This window comes from Vipera berus (genome assembly GCF_964194415.1).
Source record: "Vipera berus genome assembly, chromosome: 1".
Classification (NCBI taxonomy): Eukaryota; Metazoa; Chordata; class Lepidosauria; order Squamata; family Viperidae; genus Vipera; species Vipera berus.
Window position 1 is genome coordinate 291684677 of NC_138202.1, and position 18221 is coordinate 291702897.

At 37.0% G+C, this 18221-nt stretch overlaps 1 protein-coding gene across 1 annotated transcript in view; it reads left to right on the forward strand.

The window, feature by feature from the left end:
• The window catches only part of KIF26B (kinesin family member 26B), a 335272-nt gene that overhangs the window by 246085 nt on the left and 70966 nt on the right, over positions 1–18221 (forward strand). Inside the window, exons 6-10 of the mRNA XM_081318941.1 lie at positions 6262–6468; positions 7359–7452; positions 9218–9480; positions 11497–11680; positions 12643–12802. Of these exons, the coding sequence (XP_081175067.1) occupies positions 6262–6468; positions 7359–7452; positions 9218–9480; positions 11497–11680; positions 12643–12802 (908 nt within the window). The remainder of the gene's footprint in view (positions 1–6261; positions 6469–7358; positions 7453–9217; positions 9481–11496; positions 11681–12642; positions 12803–18221) is intronic.

The window sequence follows — 18221 nt, forward strand, 5'->3', positions numbered from 1 at the left end:
CACAGCCAGCAACTTTCCCTGCCCCCGCTTCCATCCCTCCCGGCTTGCCTAGCCCAGCATCCGCTAGAAGACCCCCAAGGTCCCTTCCTATCCTATCCTATCCTATCCTATCCTATCCTATCAATATTTAATACTAATACTGAAGCAGTCCAGTGCTCTGATGAAACTAAACAATATACGGTATTCAATCTTTTTGGGTTTTTTGCCATAGAGCTCTATGATATTTATGAGGTAAATGCCCTCAAAGAAAAAAAAAATTGTAAAAAAATATGTGATTATGTCTAAAATGTGAGTAGAACTGGATTATTCTGTTCTTTTGAGTTCATGTCAGAAGATAGCTACACAAACATGATTCTAATTAAACTATGGTTGTGCTTTTAATCCATGTATATCTCCTAGAGTCACTTTTGGAAAATGGGCAGTCTTAGCAAATGGTTTAAATACTTTAATAAATTGTTGAAATAATATGAATTAGAAAAATCTCTATATTAACTATACACATTGTGCCCTTGCTGCATATTGTACAACAATATTCTGTGTTACAGGAGAGACTTAGTAGAACTAACTTGATATTTACTAAATTTTTAAAAAGGCACTTATTACCTGTCTCTTTTTTTATGATGCAATGATTTTGATACCTATCCATGTTTCTTGTACAGAGAGTTAGATAACTGGCTGTGAAAACCTAAGGAAGATTAATAGCTATCTTTCTTATTTCTGGTGCACTGCTGTAATAAAAAAAAATCAGTGGGTGTTGAATCTACTGTTCTGTTCCACTCATACTTTTGGAAATTGAAATAGATTGATTTTGTCTGCTTTTCTTCCCTTTCCAAGCAAAAACACTACCTGTTTTATGGCAGCAGAGAAGCTGCCAAAGCCTAAAAAAATGGTGGGAGTTTGTAAGGGACCATAAAAAAGGAAGAAAAAAGTAAAGAAGGTGTCATCCCAATTCAGTCAGTAGAAAAGATTTCCTGTACCCTTTTGATTTAGACTTGCTGGCAGGCTTTTAGAATTCAGTGTTCCTAGTTAATTATATGATCATTAGCCTTCCAGGTAGATCAGGCAGGAAATATGACCAGCTGAGCTAATTCTACTTTATTATAAAGCTACATTAACAGAATCTTGCAACTATGAAAGCAGAATTTTCCTGCCATCTCCTTTACAGCCTAAGAAACTAGGGAAGGTTCCTTCTGAGCCTTTTGCCTCACCTGATTTCATTCCAGTATCCAGCAGTAGGTTATGCTGTCTCTTATCTGATCATTCTCTAGGCCAGATATGTCAAACTCGCGACGTCACGTGACGCCTCGCAACGTATCGGGATGATTTTGCCATTGCCGGCAATGGGGTGGGCGCGGCTTCCTCATGACGCATCCGGCCCATGGGCTGGCAGTTTGACACCCCTGCTCTAGGCAGTGTTTCTTGGCCTGTCTCCCACATATCGTTACATTTAGTTTCAGTCAATATAGATGGCTGTATATTTCACAAATGTGACTCTTGGCAGCTAACCAAATTTAAAAACTTTATAGTACTCCCAGTCATATAAGAAATAAACTAGCATACTATGGCATCTGAGAAAATCAACAACTAATCACTGGGTTCCTTTAACTATCTGACTTACATGCCTGGGGTGTGTGTGTGGACAGGTCTTAACAGCTTTCTGAAAGGCCAAGACAGTCAGGAGTAATCTAACTATGGGTCATATGATATTCCAGAGGGCAGCAAACATTGTGAGAGGAAAGACATACTTTCTGGTCCCACAAGATGGCATTTTCTAAGCAGTGGGCCTGGAGCATGCCCCTCCTGCCAGATCTGATGGGAGAAAGGTGATTTCTCATGTAACCCAGCTCCATGTCATGAAAGGCATAATAACAACCAGAACCTTGAATTACACCTGGAATATTTTCAAGGAGATGCAAAAAAAAAACAAAAAAAAACATCCCCCAAAACCAGCAGCAATTGTTTCTGCTTTTGTATAAAAGAAAAGCAAAATTGAAACAACAGCCTGTCAACACATCTTGTGTCTGTACTTATTTAATAGTCATTGCCCTGGGCCAAGAAGCTGCTCGCTTTGAAGCTACTCATGAAAGTTCAGTTGACCTAACAAAGACATGTTGAATAATAAAAAAAGGATTTATATCAGATTCAACTCTTGCAACACTAAAATACCCTAGATAATGGCAAGAATTAAAACACCGCACAGTTCATTTTTCTCACTATCCCAGATGTGCTGGTTTAAATCTGGATAACTGCCAATCTTACTGTGAACTCACTTGATTGAATAATTTCAGAGTCATGATAAAAGAAATATAATTCCTTTTTTTGTTTCTCATTTGCTGCTGCTAGACAAAACCTCTCTTGTGAGAAAATGGCCATAAGTCACAAGATGATACAAATTTTATTATACTGTTCAGTTCTGTGACTGCTTACAGTAAGAAATGATATGATTCCTTCCATTATTTCAAGCAGTGGCAATGAAGAATTACAAAGCCTACTGTTGATTAACCTCAAATAGGTCTGTTCCTGTAGTCAGCAATTGCCATTATGTTGATGGAGTGCTAATATAACTTGATAGTTCTGCTCTGCCTCTGTCTCCATGGACAGTGCCACTCTAACCAAACCCATGGCTGTAAAAAACATGTCCAATAAAGGGTGCCAGAATGACTGATGGGATTAGTGACTCATAAAAAATACCCTGCCCAAAGAGAAAGTTCCAGCTTTATCTGTTAGACAAAGAGCTAAATAATTCAAACATGAAACCTTACAGTTTGGGGTTAGGTAGAGTTACTTATACTACTGATAAAGGTCTTTGAGTAACCCACCACATCTCTTCATTATTAATTAGTGGTGAAAGAAAATTTCTTTCAATTCCAACTTTGATAAATATTTCTCCTGAAACAGTTATTCTTCAGGATGCATGCATTTCTAAATCCTGTACTGCAGTTATTTGGGGGGAAAAAGAAGACAGAAATCTGTATTACGAAAATTTTACACAAAGTGCACAAAAACTGAACGGATTCCTGTATAGACTTTTTTTCATTTTTGTGCAAGCAGGGTGAAGCAAAGATGGTGAAAATGGGACATGCAGAAAAACCAAACTTAATACATACAGTTCTTTCTAATTAAAGACATCCTTCCTAAGATCTTTTTTCTGAAAAAAAAACCCACCATTAAAAGTGCCTTTGGCAACCTGCCAACACATTTATTATTTCATGAGTTTTCATGGATCATGTAAAGTCCAAGGTCCTCTGAAATAGTTTCATATGTATATGCAGCTATTTGGTAGGGGAAAAGGAAGAAAAGCAAAGGGGGGGGGCTTGACAATAAGTATAATGATAATAAATTGGTTTCTATACTGAGACAATAACCAGAAGATAAAAGAAAAGAAAAGCCATTAGGGAACTTCAGACAGAACTTCAGTGTCAAAGACTCTAGAAATAAATTGAAGAAGCATATTCTGCTTTGTCACAATTATCAGGAGTAGTTCGGAGAGGGTTTTTTTTTTAAATTCAATTTATATCCTGCTCTTCTCCGAAGACTCAGGGCGGCTTACAAGCTTAGCAGTAGCCTTCATTCTATGTATATGCCTGCTTGTTAGGGCTTTCACACACACACCCAAGCGGCATTATTACAAAGTCAGCTTATTGCCCCCAACAATCTGGGTCCTCATTTTACCTACTTCGGAAGGATGGAAGGCTGAGTCAACCTTGAGCCTGGTGGGATGCGAACCTGCACTAATTGCAGGCAGCTGGTGTTACTTAAGGAGGCATTAGCCCACTGCTCCACCAAGGCAAAAAGTTAAAAGTTAATAGCAAAAAGGATAAAGTCCTTACAAGAAAAGCCTGATGCAAGTTCCAGAGTCAGTAGAAAGTTTCTCAGTTGGTTATGGAGATTTGAAAAGCTGTTCGAAATAGTTGCTAGAGTATTTGAGTTTTTTCCCCTCCTTCCGTTCAGTCATGTCCAGTTCTTGGAGACTGCCTGCACAAGTCCCTGCAGTTTTCTTGGCAAAGTTTTTAAGAAGTGGTCTGCCATTGCCTCCTTCCTAATGCTTGACTGACTCAAGTTTACCCAGTTGACTTCATGCCAAGATAAACCAGTACTTACCATTTCCCAATGTCTAGCTCGATATCTTAACCACTACATCAAGCTATTTGTCACCCAAATGTAAAACTTAAAAATAAATCTGTAACTAAGTGTTTTGTGTCAAGCAAAAAAAAGGGTTGAAAACAGCGGTTTCAAACAAATTATCAATTATGGGAAATTAAAACTACATTATATATTCTCCAATATTTATAGCTGTTGTAGTAGGACAGAATATTTTAATAATGCAGCCAGATAATGTTTACTTAGTTTCTTAAGACTTGCTAGGAAGAAGATATGTATAAAATTGCATCTTAGGTTGATTATAATAATATTAATCTGTTCAGTGTGATTTTACTCTTTGCTACCTTTTATTTGTGGCACTTGGTAATTGCAGCCAATTAAGAATCACGTTATAAATGAACTAACATCATTCTTTGCTAACCATTAAATTTGATCACAAATTTAGCCAATTTGGTTCAGTGATTAAGGCATTAGGCTGGAAACCAGGAGATAGTGAATTCTAGTCTATTCTAGTAGGAATAAAGCCAGCTGGGTGACCATGGACCAGTCACTTTCTCTCAGCCCTAGGAAAGAGGAAATGGTAAACCTCTTCTGAAAAACCTTGCCAAGACAGCTGCAGGGACTTATGCAGGCAGTCTTTTAAGAATCAGACAAGATTGAACAAAAGTAAAAATAAATAAATGAGAGTAACAGAAAATAAAGACTGTTTCTGAGACACAAAAGTGACACTATCCAATCTAGTATGTCTGAATAAGTAGGTATTGTTGGGTAAATGGGTAGGTATTTTTTTTAAAAGAAATGATTGAAAAGTTCTCTCAATCAGCAGTCCTCAACCTTTCTGGAACCAGGGAACAGTTTCAGAAGAAAAAATTGTCTTTCACTGACTGGATGGGGGAGAGGAAGTGGTTTCACCTGCAACCTAGATCTCATGAATGCGTAGATAAAACTTTGCTCACTTGCCCACTTTTTGCCTGGCCCAGTTCCTAACAGGCCACAGACCAGTACCCCTAAATAGAATGTTGTTTTTTTCAGTTTATTCAAAATATTGATAGAACAACAGAATCTAGCAGTTGATTAATATTATTTGGGTCAAAATATTTTTTGTCTGAAGGTGATCTAAACAAGGTACAGTATGGGATCTTTTTTGAAGTATATGTCATTTCTGTCATTTCTACTTGAGTTTTATGTTATGTTAGATATGGTTATCTAAAGCAGAGGTCCCCAACCTTTTGAGCACCAGGGACTGGTTTTGTGGATAGAGGTTTTTCTGCGGACTGGAGGGGGTGTGGTTTCATGCATTGCCTGCATCCCGCAGATGGGGCTTTGCCTGTTTGCGTGGCCCCATTTCTGGCATGCAGTGGCCCAGTGCTGGTCCATGGACCGGGGGTTGGGGATCCCTGATCTAAAGTATATAGTTGAAGGTTTGGGATTACAATGATTCCCCCTTATTCAGTCTTCTATTTTCATAGGCCAGGAAAAAAATATTGCTAATCCAAATGTATCTCTAATTATTACTAATAAAAATATATATATTGGGGAATTAATTATTGTGAAACCTATCGGACCCTGAGCATAGGATTTTTACAATATACTTTGAACTTTAAATTCAGAGCAGAGTCTTTCAGTTTAATATCTTTTTCTTCTTGTGTCTGAATTGTTTAAGAAATACTGACTGTATTCACATGGAGCAGTAGTAACAGCATTTAAGGTTATATTCACAGGATGAAATAGAAACCAGCATGAAGTTTATGTATTCTCTTCCTCCCTTTCTCTGTTTTGTTTCCTCTTCTCAGTAACTGGCAAGAAGAATACACAAGACTTTAGTCTCTCTGTATCATATTCCTGCCATGTTATTTTAGAATTATGGTTTCAAATAAATACCAATCAGTTGCTAAACAAACAATATAGAATTTGAAACTTTTTTAAAAAGCCAGTCGCCTTTATTTTAAAACACCATTCTAGATTTGATGAAAATAAAAAAATAAAGTGCTAAGGTAAAATTAGCGTACTTTGTCTTGTGGCTGTCTGGGAGAAGATGAGGGTGTTAACTGCTGGATATTGAATTGGAATTACCAGAATATTCATTTTAAATATCCACAAGTTTGTCATTATTTTTATAGCATTTAATGAAATACGTTGTTATTATGTTTTTACTAACAGGTGAAGGTCATGTTGCGCATTTGTTCTACTCTGGCCAGGGACTCCTCAGAATCCAGTTCCTTCTTAAAGGTTGATCCCCGCAAGAAACAAATTACTTTATATGACCCATTGTCTTCTGGAAGCCAGAACGATTTCCAAAAAAGGAGCACCCAAGTGCCACCCAAAATGTTTGTATTTGATGCAGTTTTCCCTCAAGACGCTTCCCAGGTACGCAACAACTCTAATAAAGCCTGAAGCATCATTCCATCAAAATTTTCAGGGTTGATTGTTTAGAAGTAGTGAATCAATGATGATACAATTTTCTTCTGAAATGCACACTGAAACGTGAACTGCAATCATTTCAAAATGTGCAACCTGTTTTATTCCAAAATAAACACAAATATATAAAAATATATATCAGTGTGAGATGAAAATGGGATAGAATTGACAAATGGTGACAGTAGTTAGCAAATACTTTTGTATTAGCTTGTAAATTCGCTTCTCTTCATTTCTGCTTGTCTTCTTGAATCTTCTTGTGTACAAGTGCCAATATTTCATTCCATTAACATCAGCACTGCAGAAATGTCATAAAAGTCCTTCTGCCCTTCAGCAACTCATCTTTTCTTTTGTGTGCCTGCCATACTCAAACTGCATGTTATCTTTAGGTTTCTGCAAATAATTGCATTCTACTGTTACAATGATTTCTTATTCCTTCTCCAAGCAGCTTTAAGTGGGCATCTAGTTTGCTTCTTCTCCTCTTTTAATGTTACATAATCCTATTAGCTAAAGTAGACCAAGCAGTAGGGTCAGTTACAAAGAGTATCATGAATGAGAGGAGATTTGATCTCATATTTCTGTGCTTTTAGTTTGGTATTCTAAACATTGCACCATACTCTCTCTGATGGATGAGTGGAGTAGTGAATAGTGGAATGCCACTATTAAGATCACAAGTGTCCTTATTGTTGAGGAAGTAAAGCAACTCAAGCAACCACTCTCACAATTGATTTATTAGCCTCCATGAACAAGGTATTGTGATCTTATCCAGTGGCTCTACACTTGCTCCATGAAGAGAAATATTTGCATTCAGTAAATAAAAAATTACTCCTTCTTTTTGACAGGCTGAAGTATGTGCAGGAACTGTAGCTGAAGTGATCCAGTCTGTGGTGAATGGTGCAGATGGATGTGTATTTTGTTTTGGACATGCCAAACTTGGTTAGTATATTTTTTTATTCAGGTAATCTTACATTGTATTACCGTATTTTCTGGCGTATAAGACGACTGGGCGTATAAGACGACCCCCAACTTTTGAGATGATTTTCATGGGTTAAAGTCTTATACGCCGGAAAATACGGGTAAGTAGGAAGTTAGGGCTGCTTCTCAATTAGGTGAAGGTTTATCAAGAGCTTTTGGCCTCGAGATCAGCTTTGCTCTGCCTCACCTAAACCTTGTCTCCTCTCGCCTTGGCGCCCCCTTCTACTTCAGCCACACGCGCTGGCTGTTTCGGCCAGGAGCGACGAGCATTGTGGCCCAACACTTCGGGAAGGCACCAGGTCTGAAAGAAGGCGGTTCTTTCCGTAGGTTAGTTAATGAACAGGGCGGCGGAGGGTGGGGTGGTGGTGGTGAAAGAAACGGGCTCAGCCCTGCGCCGCAAGTTTGAGATTCCCTCAAAGAAAGCCCCGAGTTTCCAAGTAACTAGAAACCAGAAGGAGCCCTGCGTGGCACTGAGATCGAGAAGCCCGTTTACCCTCCCCTGCATTTTGCTGTGCTTTTCTAAAGTTTTCCAAGAAAATGCAAACTCGGGGTTTTTCCTCCTTTCACTTGCATAAGTTATCGCTGGAGTATACAGAAAGGGGAAAAAGAAATAAAGGGGAAAAAACCCGCACATATTATAATATTTATTTTTCAAAAGGCCGCCTTCTACTTCAGGGTGGAGGGGCGACCCCGGTTTGCTGAAGCCCCAGCGCCAGCTTTCCGCTGCGGTCTGCCTGTCGCAATTCCTGAGCTGCGCCTTCCCGGGCGGGTGTTGCTATAGGTCTGGCCACAGCACCACGCCCTGAAGTCGAACTCCCAGGGTCAGGTGAAGCTCAGCTCCGCGCGAACATGTCAGGTCAGCCTCCGCCTGGCTTCCCGTGCTCCCTTGAGCTCTCGTGCTCGCCGAGCGCCGGCGGCTCGGCACGCGCTTGACTCCCGCTCCCTTCCAAAAAAAAGAAAAAGGGGTCTGCTGCCCTAGGACGCCGGTAAGCTGGAGCCTCAGCCTTGGTTGGGCTGGTCGGTTTATTTATGAGGAGGCCGTCTTTCGCTATTCTCGAGCGCTGGATTTGTCCGTTTCCACTAACGTCTCTGCTCCCGAGGATTTACTATTTTCCGGCGTATAAGGCGACTGGGCGTATAAGACAACCCCCGACTTTTGAGAAGATTTTCATGCGTTAAAAAGTCATCTTATACGCCAGAAAATACGGTATATGTATTTTGCATGATATACTTATCTGTTTCTTACCTATTGATGTGTTTTCCTTCTAATGCCCTGAAATAGGAAATACATATGTGTATACTTGCCCTTAGCATAGCTTTAGAGTAGAAGGTTGGTCATATTGCTTGGAAGGATTCTGAGTATAAAGAAACGGTTAATAATTGTCATGTTTAGAATAAAAGAAGTAGTTATGCTTACATTCCCAGAATTACTAGCATATTTGGACACTAATGCTTAGAAACATTTTGAGAAATTGTTCCTTGATTCAAGGTCATGTTTACAGTTGACTGGATGCTCTTGATAAACTGTTATCCATGAATAGGAATCATATTTTACAATTTTAGCTGTGTTTTATTTCATATAGTTATAGAATGGAGATCTGGACTATAGAAATAAGCTTGCCTGAAGATTTGAATAACTGCGAAGTTTTCATTTTTCTTTACATTTTCTTATGTATGAAAATGTATTTGGTGTTATTTTAATCTTTTCTCCTGTATTCCCAATCAGGAAAATCGTATACCATGATTGGAAAAGACGACTCCATGCAAAACCTTGGCATAATCCCTTGCGCCATCTCCTGGCTTTTCAAGCTGATTCATGAAAGAAAAGAGAAAACAGGAGCACGTTTCTCAGTCCGAATCTCTGCGGTAGAAGTGTGGGGAAAAGAAGAACATCTGAGAGATTTGCTGTCAGAGGTGGCAACAGGTAGCTTACAAGATGGTCAGTCACCAGGAGTCTACCTTAGTGAGGACCCCATTTGTGGCATGCAGGTGAGTATAAAACTCTTTTGTGTCACAATTTAACTCATGGTGCCCTGTTTTATGAGCTTGGTTTTGAATCATAATAAATACTAAAGCATACATTTTTCTAACTAGGAAGTGTTTACTTTTAGGCTTACAAGGAACTTTATGACCTGCAGCTGCAGATTATCTGCTCTCCTAATCTAAACATTTGTGCCTTTGGTATAACTTGATGTGCAGCAGCAACCTCTCTTTTCTGTAAAATGTTAAAGGATTCAGATCATACTAAATGTCTGTTTCTCCTATAATAATTTCTTCAATATATTATAGCATATTAAAATATTTACAATATTGCACAAAAGCTGGAGGCCAATAATATATGCCTGTGGGTGGAGATACAGTTTGTGGAAATGGCACAATTTAGAATAATAGGATTAGTATTGTTGTAAGACATACTAATAGCTACTTATTAATTACTGCCAAGTTATGAAAGAAGCCAAGAATAACTCACATGTTCTTTGAACAGGAACCCCCAACTGGTAGGTGTGGGGGAGGGAAACTAATTCCTGGTTAAATTGCAGAAGCCTTGTTGCCAGAAAAAGCCATACATTTCCTGTGTGTGAAAAATATCTCCTGTTTTGGGCATCTATTATACTTTGTAGTCTAATAGTTTAAATTAATATGAGTAGAAAGAGGTAAAAGCTAGAATTCATGATTTTAAGAAAAACTGAAGTTGAGCATAGAAGGATGTGTACTTTTGACTTCAAATTTCTTTTTTTTTTAATAAATTCAGTGGATTCCATAATAGAAAGCTAACAGGTAAAAAAGCTCAAGGTTTGTAATGGTTCTTTACAAAGATAGAAAAAACACAGCACAGAGAATTCTAATAAGCAAAATAGAGAAACAAAAAAGAACATAGCAAGACCTAAAAAGGTACATAGGGGAAACAGAAAGAGGAAAAGGTGACCAAGAAAAAAATATGTGGCAACAGTGAGATTCCATAAAAATAGTACCAGGAAAACAAAAGCTCAAAAGAAATCCATTATTCAGGGAAGTGTTGGGCCTGCCTTCACTTCAAGAAGAATGTTAAGAGCCTACTGTTGTAGATGCTTTAATTGGATTCCTGCATTAATCAAAGTTGGACATGAAGACCTAAATAGCCTCACCCAACTCTATGATTCTGTGTGACAGAAGTATGCATATAATATGTTTGTAGCTATCATTTTCAGCAGTAGTAATGCCTAAAATATATATACAGACAGATAATATTAATTATAAAATATATCATTGGCCCTAAATTTTAAATAAATAACCCTTGACCATGCAAAATAAAATTTGGTTATTTCAATTGTGTTGAAAGACTGCAATTTCAGAAATAATCACATGTATCTACATTTCAGGATTGTAAATTCAGAGTGAATTTTGTCTTCCATTCTTTACTGCACAGTAAATCAATAATTTTTTACACAATGATACATTCCAATTTTTTATATAAAATTTAAGAACATAGTCACATCTGTGAGCAATGGTTGTCAGTATAAAATCATATTAACAGTTCTGTGAATCTGAAACAAAAATATAACCATTGATCAACTCAATATATTGATAAGGGTTCCTTCTCCATATTATACAGTATTATAACATAGTAGAAATTGTAATTTCTTGGAACATTCTCTGAGGAATCCAATAAATATGGAAATGAAAATCTTGTGAATCACTCATTTTTAGATCATACAGATTGCTAAAATCCATCATTATTATACACATTTTAAAGTAATTCAAACAATAGTTAACTTGCCATCTGTTACACATATTAGAAACTATTGATAGTATTACTAATCAAATTAGTATTAGTTCAACTTATTTATTTATTTAAAACTTTCATATAGCTGCCCAAATGCCCATTGGAAGCATTTCAGCTGTAGATATTCTGTAAAGCAACATGTTCCTTAATTAGAGCAAAATTGTATTTTGACTTTGTTAACTGAAAATTACTTAATAGTGTTGAATCTCAATAAGCTTTGAATGTCTCTGGGTACCTTGCAGCTTCAGAACCAAAGTGAACTCCGAGCTCCCACTGCAGAAAAAGCTGCTTTTTTCCTTGATGCTGCAATTGCTGCCCGTCGAAGCAGTCAGCAAGATTGTCAGGAGGAAGAACAGAAGAATTCACATATGCTCTTTACCTTGCACATCTATCAGTATCGAATGGAGAAGAGTGGCAAAGGGGGAAGTAAGTTTCATTGTTTTCCCACCCACTCCTATGATTAGCCATTATTCAGATGTCTCTGTATCTTTAAAGAGACTCATACATATACAACAAGTATATTATATCGTGGGGCATTTCTAAATAGGGGAGTTTATGTGATATGCTGATCAGGTCTATTGTTATTTTTGGCCTCATATACATATTGATGCTGTGATGTTAAGGATGGTTCAGAATGAAACAGGAGACAGTTAATTCTGTGGTTTACTTTTATTTCTAGAAATGATTGTGCCAGCCTGTTTTCAGTTCTTGTTGTGTGGAACCAATGCTGAAGGCTATAAGAAAGTACTGCAATTTGCTAACATGCTCAAGTTAAGCTTGTAAGCCGCCCTTAGTCTTCGGAGAAGGGCGGGATATAAATGGAATTAAAATAAAAAAATAAAAAAGTAGAGAGCGCAATTTCTCAAATAGTGAAAGCAAATAATTTTGCTCTATAAAAACTTCAGGCTCTATTGTTCCTAAATATCTTAGGAACCTAAGTATGTCTAAGTGCCAGAAATTGCCCTTTTGTCAACCGTTCTGAGTTTGATGTAACCATGTTTTTGCCAGGGAAATGAACTGGTTGTGTATGTAGAAACATGTGGAAACAGTAAGAAGACACTTCCAAAGCAACCTTTTGAATCTAAAAACATAACCAGCTGCTTTAATGAATCAAAAAGGGGTGATTTGGGTCCATTTTTGCACATTCCAAAGCACCTTTTCTAAAGTCCTAATTTTGCATAGTCATTCATGTATGTGGCTTATTTTTTCCCCAGTCCGCTTAAGAGGTAGAGTATTAATTGGCTATTTTTAGCACCATGTTCAAATACCTATGGAATTCAGCAGGACTTCTGACAGAATGTTGGGAATAAAGTTATCATTTATGCCCAAATCATACTTTCAATGAGATGGTATCATTTATTTTGTTTCTTTTATTTTTTTTATGATAGTGTCAGGAGGCCGTAGTCGCTTACATCTCATTGATTTGGGAAGCTGTGTTAAACCGCTCAGCAAAAACCGTGAAGTGGGTTCTGCACTCTGCCTTTCATTGTCTGCATTGGGCAATGTCATTCTTGCCCTTGTCAATGGCAGCAAACACATTCCATACAAGTAAGTGAGTTTCTTGGTCTCTCTTCATGTTATCTTTATCTTATTTATCTGTCCAAAGGTAATGGGTTGAACTGCAAGCTTGTAATGGTGCTGCATCTGAAAGTTGCACAGATAATAAAAGAATCTCGTGGACCAAATACAGGTGTGTTAAATCCATGGGCATCATTGATGGCTCCTTACAAAGTTGTGCAACTTTTGCTTGGTCTGAAGCTGCATTTGGCCTCCAAGTCATATGGATAGAACTACCCTCAAAAGGTAGTGGCCTGGAATAGGATAAGAATTTGTTTTGATTTGATTTACATTTAATTAAAATTAAATACAGTTAATATGTTTAGTCTGCAGTTATGTATACAAAGGTTTTCCCTGTCTATCACATTAAAAGTTATAATTGGTAACAGCTTTTGAGGGTCTCTGGGGATCTGGAGTGATTGTTTTCAAGGCCTATATTTGGTCCTGAGGCCTCAGATAATAGTTTATGACATATCAGTCCTCCTAACCAGCAGAGAAGATTCATTGATGAACTGGGTATTTGCATTATTTGCAATTCAGGATTATAAAATGGCCACTTGTTTGTAACAAGAAAGAATCACTTTTAGAAAATGAAGAGTGGAATCGTTTATCATTTGGAAGAGGCCTCATTTTCTTCATGTTCATGCCTTTGCTTTCAGTATGGTATGAATATCATTGGTACTGGCATACTTGGAGGAAAAAAAATACATGACAAACAGGTATATGTAGAGCAGCAGGATATTTTGTTGTTGTTCTTTTTTGACTGGATGTATTTCATGTTAGTTCTTTGAAGATATTTTATTTTTTCATTTATTTAAAGCTATTATATCCTGCTGTTTGGCCTGAAAGTCTTCCAGATTAGATTTGAGTTTCTTTTAAATTTATATTTACATTAATAAAATCATACTAATAATATGTAAACAATTCTAAATAAACCCACCTACCGTAAAATGAATATTATAAGTATTCACTAACACTAAGCACTATGAAACATTTTAATTGAGATTATAAAGGACAGATTAGATTTAGAAGCTACTTGAAGCACCTGGAGACATCCTTGATGGGATTCCATAGTTAGAGGTCACCATTGAGAAACATCTGTCTCTAAAGTCTGACAATCTTGCTTGTTTTATACAGTTTACTAATGAGCACAGTAGGACTTCATAAAATACAGGTAGATCAGACATGTCAAACTCGCAACGTATCAGGATGGTTTTGCCATTGCCGGCAATGGGGTGGGCGTGGCTTCCGCGTGAGCATCCAGCCCACGGGCCGGCAGTTTGACACCCCTAAGGTAGATTCATGTTTTTTTCAAGGGTTTTTGAAAATATCAGCTTCTATAAAACATTGGTATTAGCTAAGTCCAGCAGCTGTTTTTCTTGGCAGTGTATATTTAAAAAAGAAAGAAAACCAAAGAAGCTTTGCATACACTATATTGGCAAGTGCGTGCTGTAGCCGTTTATAGCAATTAAGCTACAATTCTTTTGGGTTCTTGCACACATGGAGATGCCAGAACATTTATTCTTGTTTGCATCTATCTCTTGAGAAGTGACACAAAACTGTCTCTTTGTAAGCTGCAAACAGAATCTATTTGTAAAAGGAACAGTCCCAAGGATATAATTTATATAAGAACACACAGAGCTAAAGTGGTAGTGCCCAGTTTTGACAAAACAAAAAGTCTGTAAGTAAATTGTAAATACTGTTTGTAGGTTTGGTTCTGGACAGGGAAGTCCACTGGATTGTATCTAATAAATGCATTCTAGAACATAATGGATTATATCTAATTAGGGCAATGTTAATTTACTACCATTAAAAAAAAGATGAGCAAAGTTCAGATAGCACAATAGGGAAGTCAGACATTCACATGAATGTTCTGCTTGTTGCATGGAACACCAAGTAAAGCAAAAATCTGAACTCAAAGGGGAGAAAAAGGTATTACCTCATCTCAATCCTATTTCTCATAAACATATTTAAGCTACATTTATGGTAAACATTACCTTTTTAAATAATGAGAACCATTTTATTTAACTTTGTTATTTAAATGTGCTTATTCTGTAGTAATTAAAAGCTATTAGGCACATGTGTGCTTCTGAAATTAACATGCAGAGGTTGAATCAGCCTAGCATCAGTTCTGAGTGGAAATTTATCATATATTTATGCATATAAATAAGAAGAAAATAAGGAAACTTCAAACTAATTATAAATTGCTGACAGGGATTGGTTCTGCATCTTGGTCACTATTTTAAAAGATCAAGCAATCAATCTAAATTTCTCACTTCAGCTGAAGTAATTTATGAGCATCCACATACAGTTATTCATTTCTATTACTTGGCCTATTAAATACCAGAACTCCAGGATATTCCCAAGGATATAAATGGACCTCAGAACAGGGACTAGAAGATTCCTTACGGAAATTAAGATTTTCCTTCTTCATTTTTCCTTTCTAAAGCTTTTCTGGAACTTAAAGAAAGGTCTCAGTAGCAATTCAATTCTATTTCCAAAGTACTGCTGCCAATTTGTGATAGTCTTGATAATCTGAGGAACACTTGACAATTCCAGTCTACCTCTTCCCACCACTCTGTGAGATCAGACATCAGCTATTTCACTATATTAGCTATCTTTATTAAAATATAAAAGGAAGCTTTCAGTGGAGAATCAGCATGCATTTTTATATTACCAAAATTCTTCTTGAATAAGGAGCTCATTCTTTTCCATGTGCTGTAAAAATTCACACAGTCTTCTAGAGAAGATAACAGAATTATGGCCTGACATAATCAAATTTTACAGGACTTACTTAAGGCAATAATGAGAAAGTTTTATTAAAATGATTGCAGAAATTGTTACTACTGCTTTATTTTTCTAAAAGCGTTAAATTATCTATGTCTGATTTCTAAGATGAATGTGTCTCTTTGGCCCGCCAATGAAAACTCATTTGCACAAATTCCAGATATTCCTTTATAATGATCATTGTTAAAAAAAATGATGCTGGTTGCTAGGCAGCAGTGCTAATAATTCATAGTAATACAAAAGTAATAATTTTATACAGTATTTATGAATTCCTTACTAAATAATATCAGTTTAATTTACTTTAGGACATAAATTTTATAAAACATTATATAGCCTTTTACATTGGAACAACTCGGAATATCTTAGCTTCTATATGTATATGTATATTACACAGTAGAATTACTGGGATGTTCTCCTTTCTGTTGACATTGCTTTTAAAATATTGATGGTATTCAGATCATCCATAGGATTGCCAGTTTCAAGCACATAGGAAAACCATAGAAATAGACTTGTGAATTTATTGCATTGTGAATGATAAAAATGCCAAAAATCTATGTTAGTAAAATATGAGCAGGCCTTTTTTTCTTATTTATTATTGTATATCATTTTCTGCCATTGCAGTGACTACTTAAGAGTGAAGCTAGCATAGAAACACCACATGGTTTTGAAATCAAAGAATAGGTGACAGTTGTGGCCAGGATTGCCTTTACATAGATTCATCTTGTGTGCCAGTTCTATTGATTCTTAGACCTCCAGGTTTGGTTTCAAATCCCCATAACCTTGCAGAACCAAGAAGGCATGCATTCTTTGTCATAATGTCTACCATATGGAACAGCCTCCTCCTTGAGATTTGGATGGCCCCTTCCTCTTGGCCTTCCAGAAGAGTGTTAAAACTTGACTTCTCCCCCAAGTGTTAGGCCCCAGGGTCTGAAGGGAATTCAATATATGTGTCTTTTTTATGGAATTGTTATGCAGTGCCTTGGTTGTTTATTTATTTTTCTTGTATTATTTAAGTTGCTTATGGGTTTACATTGTTTTTGTACATACAGTTTGCTTCCTAAAGTTATGTATTTTACATGGGCAGCTAAATAACTTTTCTAAAGAGATAAGTAGAGCTAGCATCCAATTGGCCTAAATAAAATTTATTTAGCAGTATGATGAGTTAAATGTTCTTTGTTCCCATACAATGAGATTTTTTGTGCCACTGCTCATATAAAACTTTAGCATTTTGTTAACTAATGTGTAGTCTGCTGTCTAAATCATCATGGTCAACTACCAAACAGATTACTACAATGAATTGTCTATGAGGGGTCCCTCAAAAGCCTCCACAAGTTTAAGCTGATTCAGAATGCAATGATAGGAGTAATTAACGGTATACCTGGGTATGGCTGTGCAAACTTCATTGGCTTCCAGTGTGCTTCTGGGTACAAATCAGGGTGTTGGTTGTCACCTAAAAACCCTTTATGGTATGGGGCTTGATTATTTGTGGGGCCAGCTCTCTTTGATTGCTATCTACTCTTCTAGAGAAAGTGAGACAGAACTCAACAGGGTTGGACAGAATTATTAAGTTTTTAATTTGTTAGTCACCCAGAGTCATCATTGCAAGAAAGGCAATGATGTAAATTGATTAAAATTATTATGTTTTGTTTCTTCCTCCCAGGGAAGGACAAGTTCTGAGAAAATTGGGGCAACTACCTGCCTATTTGAATTCCCTGTGATCTGTCCAAGTTGTTAGCCACACAGACATTTTAGACACTACTTACATGGTTGGATGGAACATTGTAAGGAATTCCTGGGCTGGAAGGGACTCAGAGGTCTTCTAGTCCAACACTCTGCTCAAGGCAAGAGACCTTATTCATTCCCAGTTAAATGGTTGTCCAATATATTTTTGAAAACTTCCAATGATGGAGCACTTACAACTCTGGGAGCAAGCTATTCCATTAATTAATTAATTGTTCTAACTGTCAGAAAATTTCTCCTTACTTCTAAGTTAGATCTCTCTTTAACAAACGTCTACCCTTTACTTCTTGTCCTGTCCTCTGGTGCTTTGGAGAATAAGTTAACCCCTTCTTCTCTATGACAGCCCCTCAAATGCTAGAAGACAGTTATCATGTTCTTCCCTAATCCTTCTTTTTTGATAAACTAGTCATATCTGCTCTCTCTTGAGCATTTATCATACGATTTAATCTCTAGACCCTTTATCATCTTTCTTGCTCTTCTCTGCGCACTTTCTAGGGTCTCAACCTTTTTTTTGGTATTATACTGACCAGAACTGTATGCAGTATTCTAAGTGTGACCTCACTAGTGCAGTATAAAGTGGTGTTATTACCCTTTTATAACCTTGATGTTATCCCTCCATTGATACAGCCCAGGAGTACATCAACAGATGAAATGGAATAGCTTCTATCCTAGGTGAAGCCTGGAATTACTAAAACATGATGATGCTTTCCTCTTGGTACCTGCTTAGCAGTAGCAAACCTTCCTTTCCACCCAATATGAATGTTTGCCATTTAATGTCTGGGTAGTCTAAAGAAAAGAAGAAATAGGGGTGACATGATAGTAGTATTCCAGTATTTGAGAGGCTGCCACAAAGAAGAGGGGGTCAAATTATTCTCCAAATCAC